This window comes from Loxodonta africana, chromosome 14 (assembly GCF_030014295.1).
Source record: "Loxodonta africana isolate mLoxAfr1 chromosome 14, mLoxAfr1.hap2, whole genome shotgun sequence".
Lineage (NCBI taxonomy): Eukaryota > Metazoa > Chordata > Mammalia > Proboscidea > Elephantidae > Loxodonta > Loxodonta africana.
This window is the reverse complement of record NC_087355.1, coordinates 63093070-63111391: the sequence shown is the minus strand read 5'-3', so window position 1 is coordinate 63111391 and position 18322 is coordinate 63093070. Positions and strand designations below refer to the sequence as shown.

The window sequence follows — 18322 nt, the reverse complement described above, 5'->3', positions numbered from 1 at the left end:
ATGGCAGACTCAATTTATTCAATAGTTTTGGAATTACTGTTGTTAGGTGTCATCGAGTCAGTTCCGACTCATAGCGACCCTATGCACAACAGAACGAAACACTGCCTGGTCCTGCCCCATCCTTACAATCGTTGCTATGCTTGAGCTCATTGTTGCAGCCAATGTGTCAATCCACCTCGTTGAGGGTCTTCCTCTTTTCTGCTGACCCTGTACTCTGCCACGCATGATGTCCTTCTCCAGGAACTGATCCCTCCTGACAACATGTCCAAAGTATGTAAGATGCAGTCTCACCATCCTTGCCTCTAAGGAGTATTCTGGCCGCACTCCTTCCAAGACAGATTTGTTCGTTCTTTTGGCAGTCCACGGTATATTCAATATTCTTCGCCAGCACCACAATTCAAAGGTGTCAACTCTTCTTCGGTCTTCCTTATTCATTGTCCAGCTTTCACGTGCATATGATGTGATTGAAAATACCATGGCTTGGGTCAGGTGCACCTTAGTCTTCAGGGTGACATCTTTGCTCTTCAACACTTTAAAGAGGTCCTTTGCAGCAGATTTGCCCAATGCAATGTGTCTTTTGATTTCTTGACTGCTGCTTCCATGGCTGTTGATTGTGGATCCAAGTCAGATGAAATCCTTGACAACTTCAATCTTTTCTCCATTTATCATGATGTTGCTCATTGGTCCAGTTGTGAGGATTTTTGTTTTCTTTATGTTGAGGTGTAATCCATACTGGAGCCTGTGGTCTTTGATCTTCATTAGTGAGTGCTTCAAGCCCTCTTCAGACATCTCATATTCCATAAAAGTTTTAAGTCCTTTTCTTTGGCCTGAATATCCATGTTTTGCATTCCTGTTTCCAAGTTGACACTAATGATGAAAGGAAAGGGCAGATTAAAAAAAAAAAAAAAAAAAGCTAGACTTGCAGACATTACAAAGGTCATTTAATTAAATGGATATTTATTCAATTCTTACAGTGTGCTAGCCACTGTTCTAGTTGCTACAGATATGAAAATGATAAGGAATTTTCAACTGTATAGAGAAAAACAGAAATAAAAAACCTATAATAAAATGTGATGAGCACAGAAAACAGAAATATGTATATTTAATGCACAGAGCAAGGGATCATTAGCTCTGTTGTGGTTGTGGTATAGAGGACCAGAAGAACCTCTCAGAAGAGGGTGTATCTGTACTGTTATAAATATGAGCTGAAGTTTTCAATATAGACAAGAAAAGAAGGAGAAAGATTCAGGAAGAAGGTAGAGCACATACACTAACACAGAGTTCAAAACTCATATAGCTCATTTAGGGACAGTTTAGTATTACTGAGTGTAATATATAATATGGGGCGTTAGATGAAGCCAAGTTAGCGGTTGATAAGTATACAAGGGAGTGGGATACATTCCCAACTGCGGAAACAGTGTCATGCTATGCGCTTTTCTCTTATCATAAGGTAGCATCTAAACTCCTTTTTACATAGGCTCTTGCAAGTAAAAGAATACCCAATGGGAATTTTACAAATAAAAGTTTGTTTTTTTTCCCACACAAGAAGTCCAGAAGAAAACAGTTGCTGATATCACGTTAGCTAATTAACAAAGCTGTTGAGGGTCAAGGCTCTTTCCATCTTTTTCTTATCTTTTGGTCCCATCATTCTTAGCATATTAGCTTTGAGTCTCAGGCCAAGGAAAGAAGAAGACTAAAGAAGTAAAAAGGGCTAAAGAGTTTTCTCTTCTCGATACCTTGTATTTTTTGCTCTGGAAGGAAAGCCTCCTTAACCAATTTCTATCTCATTGGTCAGAAATGGTTGGCATACCTACCCTTAGAAAAATCACTAGGGAAAGAGAATGAGATCGGCGTAACTGTTTTACACTAATTACGAGTCTTCCCTGGGGATGATATGAAAATCAGGAATATCCACCCCTTTTCGGAATAAGTCATATTTCTTTTTAAGGGACAGTTGTTGCTGTCAGCTGCTGTTGAATTGGCTCTGACTCATTGCAACCTTATGTGTAATGCAAGGAAACATCACCCTGTTCTGCACCATTTTTATGACGATTGGTATGTGTGAGTCCATTGTTGCAGCTATTGTGTCAGTACATCTCATTGAGGGTTTCCTTCATTTTTGTGGGACCTCTACTTTACCAAGCATGATGTTCTTTTATAGGGATGGGTATTTCCTGATGCCATGACCAAAGTACACAAGTCAAAATCTCACCAGCCTAGCTTCTAAGAAACATTCTGGTTGTATTTTTTCTAAGACTGATTTCTTTCTTGTTTTGACAATCCATGGTATATTCATTATTCTTCTCAGCCCCACAATTTGATTGTATCGATTCTTCTGTCTTCCGTTTTCATTATCCAACTTTTGCATACATATGAGGCAATTGAAAAGGCCCTGGCTTGGGTCAGACACCTTGGTCATCATAGTGAAATTATCAAAGCAGAAAATGGCTATTGAAGGAGAACCAAGTCTCTCAGACATAGACAGCATGATCTAGTCTGTTTTTTTTTCTCTAACCTCATATCACCAATCCTTCATTCCTCGTCCACCTCCTTCCCAATTCCAATTTCCTCAACTATTGTACTTCCCAAAACTTAACATGGAATTTTTTTTTTTTTAATTCTGAATTCCTTACCTAGAATTTCTTTCTTCCTGTTCTTTTCTTAGCTATGTGTACTCACCCTCCAGTATTAGGCTCAGGTTTTACAACCCCAGCCAGCCTTTATTAGGTGCCTACTATTCTTCTCCCACAGCAACCTCTGCAGTTAAAATATGATATTGAAATTGATTTTTTTCTCCCTATATCTGAGAGTAGAATCTCTTGTTTTCTTTAAATCTTGCATCCTCTTTGCATACAAACAACATATATCAAAGATGGCAATAATGATAACCAGAAAGCTTCTTGTTTTGTTGGGCCTGTATCATATTTAAAGGAAAAACTTATTTTAGAATATAAACACCTTTAATGAAGCAAACTAGCCAATTAGCTATCTAATTTTTGGCCTGGACTGTGTATAGAACAATTAAATTTATAACTTCTACTTAGGCACACAGTGAATATGTGTTGAATAAATGGATTAATAAATAAATACCTTCAAGTGAGCGAGTAAAGCACTGGGAGGTCAGTAGGTAGCCAGGGTGGAGACGAGCACCCAGATTATGAGAGGTAAGGTAGAAAACGTAGGAAGCATCCAGATCATGAATGGCCCTTATGAATTCTCCCAAGGATCTTGGCCTTTATCAAGAAAGGAATATGTAACCTCTGTGGAGGTTTTCACATGATACCTAATATAAACTATTATTTCTAAAATATAATCAAATCAGGTGCTTGCTTTATTGTTTAGTCTACTCCCAGCTAACCACTAAACTGTTGGTTCTGAAACCTTCATCATTTACTGGAATAATTAAAAAACTTCAATACAAAAATTTGATTTTTCAAGCTTCGTCTTTAGAGATGTGAGGTGTGATCAAAATAACTACATACTTAACAAGACTCCTAGGGTCTGGTGACCCCTGGGATACACTTTGTAAAACACTGCTGTACGTACAGAAATGTATTATGAATCAATTTGAAAATGGGCCTATTCGACACATACTTTGGGGACTGCAGTTTTAGAAAGTAATGAAAGAAATGAAAATCAATAGTGTGCTTGCACTTCTGCCCAGTCCCTTAGGGAACCTCTGTTGACCTGTCTTCTCTCTCTGGGTTTTGCCTTCCCTGACTAGATGCTGGTGTTTTCCTTTGGAATTCCCTTAGCTCCAAGCTTTCCACTCCAAAGACAAAACCATCTATAACCCCTACCAGCTCATGCTGCTGGAAGTCACTGAGTCTGACACACTCCATCCCAATTTAACCTTGAATGAATTACGGATTCTTTAAAAGGTCTCAAATAATGTGAATTTGCCACTCTAAGTTTAAGTTCTGCAGTGTAGCACTTTACTCATTCATTCTTATTTGCACAAAAATCATTACATCGGACTCTTCTCTGATCTATGATTCTAAGGACCAGAGAGTGATTCATTGAATCTGTATTTCTCTGATTTTAAGCATTACGGCCTCTATCTAACCTAGTGATTGGTGGAGAACAGGTGAAGAAATGGCAGAGAGATGGTAGATATAGGCTCTGTCTCCCCTAACAATCATGGTAAGGCATGTAATGACTTTCAGAGCTACAGTGAGAGATTTGAACTACTCAGTGTAGATCATAACCCTGGAGAATGCTCAGGTTCTTTTTTAAAGTTAAGGTAAACTATAGCCCAATTCTGAATTAGGATATTCTTTATCATTGTAAATGACTCGGTAATATTTTATATGTTTATATACTGTTATTTTATTATACTGTTAATATTCTTATAGATTTACTGAAACTTAGAGATAGGTGCACAAATGACCAAATTTAAAAAGATTAATAGGGCAGGCCCTGGTTTTCATACTGAATAAGGTAGTGAGTAACCTTGAGCATTCCATAAGCCAAGATATCCAGCAATATTATCCAGACTGATCATAACCAACAGTGCAAAGAAGGAAACTAAAATATGAAAGTAGGTGGATGCTGAATTGGACTGTACTTGTATTTTGCATTGACTTGGTTCTGCTGGCACTATATATGAAAAGAGAATGGAATTAATTTTAAGAGGACAGTGAAATGGACAATATATGTAGCAAAAGCCGTAATATTCTTTAATTCTTTTAAGGAGACAAATTTTGGTGTGTAAAAATCTTTTAAAATATCTAAGGAGACAGCAATATAATTTAAAGTCAGAAACATATCTTGAAAGCAAGTCATTATCATCCCTTTAGTATAAATTTTATTAACATGAAAGTTCTGCATCTTCTAAACAACTGAAAAAACACTAGCATGTTTACTTCCAAGTCAGAATAAAAGATTAAATATTCAAGAGTGAGAAAGAATAATTAAGGGTAGAAGTAATGAGAAGGAGAGAAAGATAGAATCCAAAGCCAGTTGAAGAATCGGCCCCTCTAATTAAAAGAGACAATATCTCTGTTTTTAAAAGAAGGAAGGCAGAATGGATTCGAATAAGAAAAGGACTGAAATTAGACTCAAGAAAATATTAACAGTGTAGGACTTAAAGTAATTTTCACTTTTTTTTGGTGGAGGAGCTGGTCTTCATGCCAAAATTTTCAGTAATAAGTCCCCTATGTAATTTTAAAAGAGAGCATATAGTATTGTGAAAATTCCTCCACCCAAATTTAATTTTATTGAAAAGAATCTCAAAATTTTAATGTATAATTACTCATTTTTGAAATTGCTAGTTTAAATATGTTTAGAGAATTATTTGATTGTCAAATATACTAAACTAGCTTTATCGAGGTCATTTTGGTGACGGTTATTTTGTGTATACTTAGTATTTTGATTTTTTAACTTCAGAAATGAGTTGCAGATGCTTTAATTTTTAGATCATCTTTCATGCCTGGATAATTTCTACTTGTACAGAAATAATTTTGAAAAATATGCCTCTGCTTTAGTGCTGAATTTCTACATCTGTCAGAAAGTGCCTCAAACTTTAAATCAAATAAACAAACCTGAAGAAATGCTTAAACACGAACTCACTTTGGTGTAATGTTTTCAAGATGCCTTGCTTCCCTATTTCTTAGCTTCTCTGACCCAAAAACATTCATTTCTCTTTCCGTTTCTGTATTATTTTATATTTTGTTTATTTGATTGTAAACAATATTGTAGTTTAGTTACCTTGGGCCAAAAAAAGAGAAAAATTATATTAAAGAAAAAGAAAAAACCCTCATATCTTCTTTCACAGACAGCCTTGATGTTGTTGTGTATTTCTGCAATAAGTGTAATTTAAAACAGATAATAGCATTCAGGCATAGACCATCATAATCACAGTGAAGATCAATACTTGTTTTCCAAACAGTGTTATTGCATATCATATGCTTGATGATTCAACACTTAAAATTAAAAATGTGTTCAATAATTTATTTTTCAATGTTTTATCAGATTAAATAACCTACTGAAGTGAAAGTTTTATTTAGGTGGACAGGGCAGATGTCTTTCCAGTGGTGACAGAGAAATTACAGGGGATACAGCTTGTCTTTCTTCACTGTCATTTCAATATAACTGAATACTTTCTTAGAAATATACATATATATATTTAATGAAACTTAGAGGTAGTTTTCTTTTAAGTTTAACTCAAATACTAAAGCAGTTCATAAAGTGAAAATAGCATGTTTGTTCAAGGTACCCATTTCTAGGGTATGATTGGGCCTGGATTAATTCTGGATGTGTAAAAAAAAAAAAAAAAATTTTTTTTTTTTTTTTTTTTTTTGGTGCTTGCAAATGCCCAATAAAGGGGCTTTCTTTTAAGGATGGGGAAAAAAAAATTAATGACTTTCTCAATGTGGAATTAGAAACGTTTCCATGTTAGCAGTTTGAACTCTGCTGAAAGAAACTGTTAACGCCTCATTTAAAATATTTTATGTCACATAGACATATCCTTTGAGATATAGACTTAGAAAATCTTATATAGTCCGTGTGCCCAAAATATCATATATGATGCTATTAAAAGCATCATTTAAGCTAACCTGAAGGTAAAGTACTGAAGTAGGCAATTGCCTTCCCATCTACTTTTTGACAGTTCCGTTCCTCCTACCTTCTTTTTCTGTGCACTATTTCTTTCTATGAGTCAGAATTGACTCGATGGCAATGGGTTTGGTTTTTGATTTTATTTTTCTCTCTTAGTGCTTCTAGCTTAGTGTAAGCCCCAAAACACTGTAGCAAATGTTCTCCCAGGGTCATGTACTTGCTATGGACACAAAGGAGAAAACATCTAATTTTGAAATGAGGAATCAGGACAAACTTCATGGGTGACCTGAAATTAGCTCAAATTTCTAATTAGAGGAAAATGAAATTTTCTGCAAGAGGAAATATTGTGAGCAAGGGCAGAGACATGATAAAATATTAATTGCAGGTAATGGAGTTTTGAATAGCAGGTGTGTAGAAGGGAGATGTGGGAGGCAGTTAAAAATTGATATTATAAACACTACAAGTGAACAATGAAGTCTTTCTTTCAATGTCTTACCATCATTAGTTTCTAACCTCTGTCACCCTAGTATAAGTCACCATTATCTCATCATCTCCATGAGAGCTTGGATCACTGCAATAGCTTATTAACCAAACTCTCTGCTTTTACCTTTTCCCACTTAAAGTTGATTCCTCACCAGCAGCCAATATGATCATTTTAAAATATAAAGAAATATTCCTACAATAATTGCTCAGTTCTCTTAGAGTAAAGGTCAAAATTCTTACTGTAGCTTTCGTGTGTGCTGTGGAGTCTATTTCAACTAATAGCAACCCCATGTGACAGAGTAGAACTGCCCCATAGTGTTCAAGGTCATAAATGATCTGCCCCCAAGCCCCAGTTGCTTCATTGAATTAGTTTTATGCCTTCCTCCCCTTCATTTGCCTAGAGGTTAAGAGTTTAGTAGCTAACCAAAAGGTCAGCAGTTCAGATCCACCAGGAGCTCCTTGGAAACCCTATGGTGGAGTTCTACTCAGTTCTATAGGGTCACTATGAGTCCGAATTGACTTGATGTCGACTGGTTTGGTTTGGTTTATTTTCCTTGCAGTTTCTTGAACACAGTGAACACATTCTTGCCTTGGAGACTTTGTACTTGCCCTTCCCTCCTGCCTCTAAGCTTTCCTCATATTATTCATAGAGTGCCTTCCCTCACTTCCTCCTGTCTCTGCAAACATCACTTCAACAGAGGGGACTTCCTACCATTCTGCACATATATCATCATAATGTATTTTTCTTTATAGCACTTATCATCAGCTGAAACCTTACTTTTATTTTGTTGTTTATAGTTCATTCTTTCTCACTGGAACGTAAGCTCCCTGTTATAATCTATAGCAGTGAAGTGTTGGAGCTTGTTCATACCAGCCCCTGAGAGATACTTGTTGAGTTTTCAGGAATTTGGGGAGCTAGCTATAGTAGCTATAGTAGCTATAACATAGCTGTGATTAAAAATTCGATTTCATGAGCTTACAATTTAATAAATTACATTAAAAACAAAGATAATAAGTACTCAAACCTCATCATATTCTACTACATTTTACTATTTTTTATGCCTTGATGTAAGTTACATATTTAGTATCTATATGGTGAAAAATTTCTTCCCAAATTCACCTACAGTGATGTCACATTGGTAGCTTGAAATCAAACATATTGAAAGTATTTATATCATGGAAATCAGCACATGTTACAGGGTTCTTTTCCCTTCAGGGAGCCAATTCTTAAACATTCACGAAGACACCACTGACCTGAATCTGCAACAATTCTTAGTACGTTATACGTGTTCAATAAATATATATTGAAAGAGTGAATAAACAGTTTTCCAAGGATGGACTCCAAAATGGGAAATACCTGTTGATAATCTGAGAGCAACTATACAATATTCATCCTTTGGTGCTGTTTTATGGCTTCTAATTAAAAGAGCCTACCATTTAAGATATCAGTCCAATACATCATGTGCCTGTCAGTTTGTCCTACTGTGGGGGTTTCCGTGTTGCTGTAATGCTGAAGTTATGCCACCGGTATTCACATACCAGCAGGGTCACCCGTGGAAGATAGATTTCAGCTGAGCTTTCAGACTAAGACAGACTGGGAAGAAGCCCCCAGCAGTCTACTTCTGAAAAGCATTAGCTGGTGAAAACCTTATGGATATCAGCAGAACATTGTCTGATACAGTGCTAGAAGATAGACCCAAGGTTGGAAGGGACTCAAAAGATGGCTGGGGAAGAGCTGCGTCCTCAAATTAGAGTCAACCTTAATGATGTGGGTGGAGTAAAGCTTTTGGGACCTTCATTCACTGTTGTAGCACAACTAAAAATGAGAAGAAACAGCTGCAAACATCCATTAATAATCAGAACCTGGAATGTACGAAGTATGAATCTAGGAAAACTGGAAATCGTCAAAAATGAAATGGAATGCATAAACATCAATACCCTAGGCTTTAGTGAGCTGAAATGGGCTGGTATTGGCCATTTTGAATCAGACAATCATATAGTCTACTATGCTGGCAATGACAACTTGAAGAGGAATGGTGTTGCATTCATCGTCAAAAAGAACGTTTCAAGATGCATACTGAAGTACAATGCTGTCAGTGATAGGATAATATGCATACGCCTACAAGGAAGACCAGTTAATACGACTATTAATCAAATTTACGCACCAACCACTAGGGCCAAAGATGAAGAAATAGAAGATTTTTATCAGCTGCTGCAGTCTGAAATTGATCGAACATGAAATCAAGATTCATTGATAATTACTGGTGATTGGAATGCAAAAGTTGGAAATAAAGAAGAAGGATCAGTTGTTGGAAAATATGGCCTTGGTGATAGAAACAATGCCGGAGATCAAATGATAGAATTTTGCAAGACCAACTACTTCTTTATTGCAAATACCTTCTTTCACCAACATAAACGGCAACTATACACATGAACCTCACCAGATGAAACACACAGAAATCAAATTGCCTACATCTGTGGAAAGAGACAATGGAAAAGCTCAATATCATCAGTTAGAACAAGGCCAGGGGCAGACTGTGGAACAGACCATCAATTGCTCATATGCAAGTTCAAGCTGAAACTGAAGAAAATCAGAGCAAGTCCACAAGAACCAAAATATGACCTTGAGTATATCCCATCTGAATTTAGAGACCATCTGAAGAATAGATCTGACACATTGAACTCTGGTGACTGAAGACCGGATAAGTTGTGGAATGACATCAAGGACATCATCCATGAAGAAAGTAAGAGGTCACTGGAAAGACAGGAAAGAAAGAAAAGACCAAGATGGATGTCAGAGGAGACTCTGAAACTTGCTCTGGAACACTGAGCAGCTAAAGCAAAAGGAAGAATTGATGAAGTAAAAGAACTGAACAGAAGATTTCAAAGGGCATCTCAAAAAGACAAAGCAAAGTATTATAATGACTTGTGCAAAGAGCTGCAGATGGAAAACCAAAACGGAAGAACACGCTCGGTGTTTCTCAAGCTGAAAGAACTGAAGAAAAAATTCAAGCCTTGAGTTGCAATAGTGAAGAATTCCAAGGAGAAAATATTAAACGATGCAGGAAGCATCAAAAGAAGATGGAATACACAGAGTCATTATACCAAAGAGAATTAGTAGATGTTCAACCATTTTAGGAGGTGGCATATGATCAGGAAGCGATGGTCCTGAAGGAAGAAGTCCAAGCTGCTCTGAAGGCATTTGCGAAAAACAAGGTTTCAGGAATTGATGGAATATCAATTGAGATGTTTCAACACACAGATACAGTGCTGGAGGTGCTCACTCATCTAAGCCAAGAAATATGGAAGACAGCTTCTTGGCCAACTGACTGGAAGAGATCCATACTTATGCCTATTCCCAAGAAAGGTGATCCAACCGAATGTGCAAATTATAGAACAATATCATTAATATTTTTCTGGGTTATCATTAATATCACACCCAAGCAAAATTTTGCTGAAGATCATTCAAAAATAGCTGCAGCAGTATATTGACAGGGAAGTGCCAGAAATGCAGGCCAGTTTCAGAAGAGGATTTGGAACTAGGGATATCATTGCTGATGTCAGATGGATCCTGGCTGAAAGCAGAGAATACCAGAAGGGTGTTTACCTGTGTTTTATTGACTATTCAAAGGCATTCGACTGTGTGGATCATAACAAATTATGAATAACATTGTGAAGAATGGGAATTCCAGAACACTTAATTGTGCTCATGAGGAACCTTTACATAGATCAAGAGGCAGTTGTTTGGATGGAACAAGGGGATACTGAATGGTTTAAAGTCATGAAAGGTGTGCATCAGGGCTGTATTCTTTCACCATACTTATTCAATCTGTATGCTGAGCAAATAATCCAAGAAGCTGGACTATATGAAGAAGAATGGGGCATCAGGATTGGAGGAGGACTCATAAACAACCTGTGTTATGCAGATGACACAAGCTTGCTTGCTGAAAGTGAACAGGACTTGAAACACTTACTAATGAAGATCAAAGACCGCAGCCTTCAGCATGGATTGCACCTCAACATAAACAAAAATCCTCACAACTGAACCAATGAGCAACATCATGATAAACAGAGAAGAGATTGAAGTTGTCAAGGATTTCATTTTACTTGGATCCACAGTCAACAGCCATGGTCAAAGCAGTCAGGAAATTAAAAGACACATTGCATTGGGTAAATCTGCTGCAAAGGACCTCTTTAAAATGTTGAAGAGCAGAGATGTCACCTTGAAGACTAAGGTACGCCTGACCCAAGCCATGGTATTTTCAGTCACAGCATATGCACGTGAAAGCTGGACAATGAATAAGGAAGACTGAAGAAGAATTTATGCCTTTGAATTGTGGTGTTGTCAAGGAATATTGAATATACCATGGAATGCCAAAAGAACAGACAAATTTGTCTTAGAAGTACAACCAGAATGCTCCTTAGAAGCAAGGATGGCGAGACTGCATGTTACATACTTTGGACATGTTGTCAGGAGGGATAAGTCCCTGGAGAAGGTCATCATGCTTGGCAGAGTACAGGCTCAGCGGAAAAGAGGAAGACCCTCAAGGAGGTGGATTGACACAGTGGCTGCAACAATGAGCTCAAGCATAACAACGATTGTAAGGATGGCTCAGGACCAGGCAGTATTTCATTCTGTTGTGTATTGGGTTGCTATGAGTCGGAACCAACTCAACGGCACCTAACGAGAACAACAACACATGACATAATCGACACTCTGATTGCTAAAAAGAAAAGAAGGGTACATTACACGCATTTCTAACTTGAATCCAGGCAGCCAGAAAGTTGGATATTATAACATTAGTTTAGGTCATAAACACATATGGAAGAACACAAAATTTAGTGTGAAATAGTTATTTTCTATCTTGTATGGTGATATTTTCCACTACATAATTAGAATAAGTATCAGGGCTATTTCCATTCGCCATCCCAAGAGTAAATAATGGAAGATATTGAACTTTGTACGTGTAGCAGGTGATAGAAGGTAGGTGCGTTTACCTGCTAAGCGATTTAAATAACCTTGAAAGGGTACCCTGAACCAAGAATAATTTTGTCATTTCTAGGGATATGGATTCTCTGGATGCATTAGGCTGTCTTAGACGGATATTAGTAGTATTAAATCTGCAAGCTAAGTAATTTTTTTCATTCACTCTAAAAAAGAAACCCATATGGAGTCATTGAGAAGTCCAAGAAGTCCCTGGAGGTAACCTGTTTCTTGGGTATACATACATTTTCTCTCATGGTAATTTCCTGAAGTGTGCATTATTTGTTTTGTACACTTTTCTGGATGTGTTTTATATTTTTAAACAAGAGTATTTATTAAAAGGAGAGCGTAAAAGGGGAAAAAATGGCCCCAGAAAAGACTAGATTCTTATTCGTGGAGATTTTTTTCCTGTAATAAACTCTTTTGTCTTTTGCCATGCTTCTCCTCAGTTTAGATCTTTTTTACATTTTAGCTCAAACCAGCAGTTGGATACATTTTGCTGTAATGGGCCCCCCAAAAACCAAACCCATTGCTGTCAAGTTGATTCTGACTTATAGTGACCAATAGGCCAGAGCAGAACTGCAACATACAGTTTCCAAGGAGCAGGTAGTGTGTTCAAACTGCCAATCTTTTGGTTAGCAGCCTAGCTCTTAACCACTCCTGCACCAGGGTTCCTATAATGGGCCAGGTAGTTAATATTTTATGCCTTGCACACCACACCAAAGGATCTCTATTGCAGCTACTCAGCTCTGCCATTGTGGCACTAAAGATAATAGTAAATGAATGAGTGTGGCTCTGTTCCATAGATAATAGATAATAGAATGAGTGTGGCTCTGTTCCAATAATACTTTATTCATGGACACTGAAATTTGAATTTGATATAATTTTTATACATCATAAAATAATATTTTTGTCTTGATATTTTTTCAAGCACTTAAACATATAAAAACCATTTTTAGTTCCCAGCTGTAAAAAATAGATAATGGGCCATATTTGGCTGGCAGGACAAAGTCTGTGAAACCTTGCCTTAGACTGTGTTTGAGTTATTTTCTTATTGGTGTCCCTTCATCTAATTACTCTTCTTTATAATTGTTGACCAAATTGTTCCCAGAGATATCTTCTTATAACACAAATATGCTCATGTAATTCCCCTGGATGACAACCTTAGGGAGCTGAACAGGAGATGTTCATGTGCAGACTCAGTGGGAAGTAGAAGTAACACCCTCCAAAATAAAGGAGAAGGACCCCAGTGCAGGAAGAAAACAGCATACGCTGTACAATGGCTATACAGTGACTGTCAGACAGCGTCATATGGGGCACTAGGTGAGAGATGAGGTAAAGGAATTGTTGGGAACTTACTGCTTCAGGGCTTTTTATGCCATCCTAAGGAACTCAGACTTTATTTTTTTTAGCTGTTGGCCTGATATTTAACAATTTTAGGGAAGAAAATCTGTGGTCAGTTTTTTTTTTAATTTCAGAAAAACATCCAGTACCCTTGACAATTAGGGAGAAACATCCGTTACTCTAGAAATTAGGGTAAAAATTGTGCAGCTGTATATATGTATATATACAAGTATATGTGCATATACAAATACATCCCCAAATATATACACATACATGCTAGAGAGGCACTGTAATATCGTATGAATGCAAGTACTAGAATTCAAGTTAGGGTGTCTATATTTTACTTCACATTTACCTACCACTGACTTAGAATGGGATATTTAGTCAATTATTTGACCTTGGTTTCCACAAATGAAAATAAGAATATTAAACTTGACGATAGCTTTAAATTTTTAGAGATTCTACCAATACATGCAAGTTAGTGACTTAAAGTACATTCGTTTGTTTACCGTTTTTGTTATGTATTTGTACAAGTCATTTTCACATTTTATTTATACAGTAATAAGACAATTTCATGTATATTTGATAAGTTGTATATGCTTGTAGAAGTAAAGCATAATTATTGTGTTATATATTTCTAATTCTGTTTTTAACCATTTGTTCAATTTTAGCCTTGGTTCAACTGTACAGTTCTCTTGTGATGAAGATTATGTCCTACAGGGTGCAAAGAGCATTAGCTGTCAAAGAATAGCTGAAGTCTTTGCTGCTTGGAGTGACCACAGGCCTGTATGTAAAGGTAAAGAAAATTCTTTAAAATAAAAATACTCTCTTAACGCAGTTTAATAGTTTGAATTTTGTTCTATTTAACATAAATTACATTTAAATCTTTAGTTGCAATTTAATCTTTATTTTAAGGAAACAGCTCATATATTTAACAATATTTATTGAAACTCTGTAATACATCAAGTGCTATGCTAGATTACTAAGGACCTCCTAATCTAATAATCATATAACAATTAACTGAATTAAAATATGTAACATAAAACACTGGAAATTGTTTTTTAATCTCAACTTTCTATGTTATAGGCATTGATATGGATTTGTTTTTTAAACCGTAATTTCACCTCACTTGTAGAATTTCCCATTTTTATTCCTTATGTGTCTCACAGTAGTGGTATTGATACCAGTAGAGCTGGAGTGTATGTTCTCTAGTTAGCTAATTTAAACTAAGACAAATCAATGAGCGTTCTGACTTTTCACATTCTCAGTAAATTCAGATAATACAGCATTTTATTTAAATAACTAAGCAAGGAACCGACTCAGAACAATTCTAAATACAGAGAAACATGAAAGAGAAGTAAAAATTTTTATGCCTACTAGGGAAAAGACAGAGATGAAACAACCAATTTAGGACACATCACTTTTCAAAATGGAAGTTCAAGATATATTAAAATATACATCTGACTTTGTATTGAATATCAATAAACAGTTCACACTGAACAACCAGAGCTGATTGTAAGGGATAGTGCTTTCCTGTAAAATTGATGCCACCATCTTTAGAGACTGAAAAATATGTCATTGTCATTTAGAAATATACATCGAAGTTTGCAAGTACCAGGCAAAATTGAGGTCAGACTGATTCTCAATAGCAAGGACTCAGGGATCCTTGCTCATAGAAGAAAAAGCTGTTTTTTTGTTTTAAATGTAAATAACAGCTACTGACTTGTGACAGACAGTAAAAATAACTAAGATCTGGTCAATTTTTTTTTTTTAATATGACTATATTATCATTAAATAGGAGTGTCTAATGGCAGCTACATTGCTTCACTCTTCTTTCCCTTCTGACTATCCTGTCTATACTATTTAGTCAACTTCCTCTTTTCTTTAAATGTGAATGCTAACCTTGGAAATTACTTTGCTTTTCCTGGCCTGCCTTGGTCCTTCTCTCACACCCTCACCACCTTTCTTCGAATAAAATATTTCATTATAAAAGAAACCAAGTCCTTTTTTCTAAACCTTACAAAGCTGTGTTTGAAAGTGAATAGGCATCCTGACCTACTGGTACATGATTGCTTGTTTGCTATTGTTATTGTATTTTTAATAACGGCAGCTCTGCATTTCTCCGTGCTTTACTACTCTTAACTCCATGCGTCTGAAGTATCTGAAGTTTGTCGTACTGTGGTGGCTTATGTGTTTCTGTGATTATGGAAGCTTTGCCACCGGTATTTCAAATACTAGCAGGGTCACCCTTGGTGGACAGGTTTCAGCTGAGCTTCCAGACTAAGATAGACCAGGAAGAAGGAACCGACTGTGTACTTCTGAAAAGAATTAGCCTGTGAAAACCTTATGAATAGCAGAGGAACATTGTCTGATAGGGTGTCAAAAGATGAGCCCCTCAGTTCAGAAGACACTCAAAATACGACTGGGGAAGAGCTGCCTCCTCAAAGTAGAGTTAACCTTAATGATGTGGTTGGAGCCAAGCTTTCAGGACCTTCAACTGCTGATGTGGCATGACTCAAAATGAGGAGAAACAGCTGAAAACATCCATTAATAATTGGAATGTGGAATGTATGAAGTATGAATCTAGGAAAATTGGAAATCCTCAAAAATGAAAGGGAAGGCATAAACATCGATATTCTAGCCATTAGTGAGCTGAAATAGACTGATATTGGCCATTTTGAATCAGATAAGCATACGGTCTACTATGCCGGGAATGACAGCTTGAAGAAGAAAAGCATTGCATTCATCTTCAAAAAGAACATTTCAAGATCTATCCTAAAGTACAACACTGTCAGTGATAGGGTAATATCCATACACATAAAAAAAGGACCAGTTAATACTACTATTATTCAGATCTACTCATGGAACACTAATACAAAAGATGAGAATTGAAGATTTCTACCAACTTTTGCAGTCTGAAATTGATCAAACATGCAATCAGGGTGCATTGATAATTATTGGTGATTGAAATGTGAAAGTCGGAAACAAAGAAGGATCCGTAGTTGGAAAATATGGCCTTGGTGATAGAAACAATGCTGGAGATTGTATGAAAGAATTTTGCAAGACCAACAACTTCTCCATTATAAATACCTTTTTTAAGCAACATAAATGGCTACTATACACATGGACCTCATCAGATGGAGTACACAGGAGTCAAACGGACTACATCTGTGGAAAAAGACAATAGAAAACTCAATATCATCACTAAGAACAAGGCCAGGGGCTGTTCTGTGGAACAGTTCATCAGTTGCTCATATGCAAGTTCAAGATGAAGCTGAAGAAGATTAGAACAAGTTTGAGAGAGCCAAAATACTAGCTTGGTTATATCCCATCTGAATTTAGGGACTATCTCAAAAATAGATTTGATGCATCGAACGCTAATGACCGAAGACCAGATAAGTTGTGGAATAACGTCAAGGACATCATACATGAAGAAAGCAATAGGTCATTAAAAAGACAGGAAAGAAAGAAAAGACTAAAATGAATGTCAGAAAAGACTCTGAGAATTGCTCTTGATCAATCGAGTAGCTAAAGCGAAAGGAAGAAATGATGAAGTAAAACTGCTGAGCAGAGGATTTCAAAGGGCGATTTGAGAAGACAAAGCAAAGTATTATAATGACACGTGCAAAGGCCTGGAGATAGAAAACAAAAAGGAAAGGACAGCTTGGTTATGCCTATCCAAAGAAAGGTGATCCAACTGAATGATTGTTTAATGAGAAACTAGTTTGCTCTGTAAACCTTCCTCTATAGAACAATTAAAAAAAAAAAAATCAAAACAAGTAACCAATGGATGCTTTAATATCTTCATTTTAGAAAAATGGAACACGAGATTTAGAAAGGTCCTGTCACTTTTCCAAGTTCAAATGGCTGGAAAGTGGCAAAATCTTTTAAGAAACATTTTTCATAGAATGGGGAGAGAAACCAGATTTCAGAAACTTAAATTGGGAATAGAAAATGATAAAAAGGAAACAGCAGTTATGACTCAGAGTAAGAAAGAAGTAAAAGAGAATCTAGATTTTTCTCAAATTAAATAGAAGTTTCCTGTCACTTATAGGTATTTATTTGTTACTTTCCCCATTTCCAAAGGTGTAAAAGAGAACATACAGTGCAATAGATAAGAAATATACAAAGAAATGGGAATAATGAAGAAAGGAAGTAAAATTCACATGATCCTAGACAAAATGTTATATACAAGCTGGTAAACATCTTTCAAGAATGATTTACATATTCAACTTAAATATTATAGCTACCAAACTAAATAGAGAAATGTAACTAGTTTTCATAAATCAAATTGTGAAATAGGCCAATGACACAAGAAAAAGTATACTTTTCCCTGGCATTGAGATCTGAAATAATCTGCATTGTTCCTTATAAGTTGTATACTGAGTAACAAGCACTGTGGAATTTCTTTCAACAATGCCCTGCAATGAATATAGTACAGTAAACTGTATAAGGCTGATTTCTTCCATTCAAGATGAGATCATAACTGCAAGGGCCAATATAGTGAAAACCATGGATCAGAAATTATGTGATCCAAGTATGCCGTTTCAATTTTTCTTAAATCAGAAGTATGCTTTTTTTATATAATTTTTATTGTGCTTTAAGTGAAAGCTTACAAATCAAGTCAGTCTCTCACACAAAAACCCATATACACCTTGCTACACACGCTCAATTACTCTCCCCCTAATGAGACAGCCCGCTCTCTCCCTCCACTCTCTCTTTTTGTGTCCATGTCGCCAGCTTCTAACCCCCTCCACCCTCTCACCTCCCCTCCAGGCAGGAGATGCCAACATAGTCTCAAGTGTCCACCTGATCCAATAAGCTCACTCCTCACCAGCATCCTTTTCCAACCCATTGTCCAGTCCAATCCATGCCTGAAGAGTTGAGTTTGGGAATGGTTCCTGCCCTGGGGCAACAGAAGGTCTGGGGGCCATGACTACCAGGGTCCTTCGA

General features: G+C 36.5%; 1 protein-coding gene across 3 annotated transcripts in view; it reads left to right on the top strand.

Moving 5' to 3' along the window:
• CSMD3 (CUB and Sushi multiple domains 3) overlaps positions 1-18322 on the top strand; it is a 1388861-nt gene that overhangs the window by 616766 nt on the left and 753773 nt on the right. For all 3 annotated transcript variants that reach the window (XM_064268007.1, XM_003408442.3, XM_003408441.3), the window contains one exon: positions 14041-14165. In XM_064268007.1, the coding sequence (XP_064124077.1) occupies positions 14041-14165 (125 nt within the window). The remainder of the gene's footprint in view (positions 1-14040; positions 14166-18322) is intronic.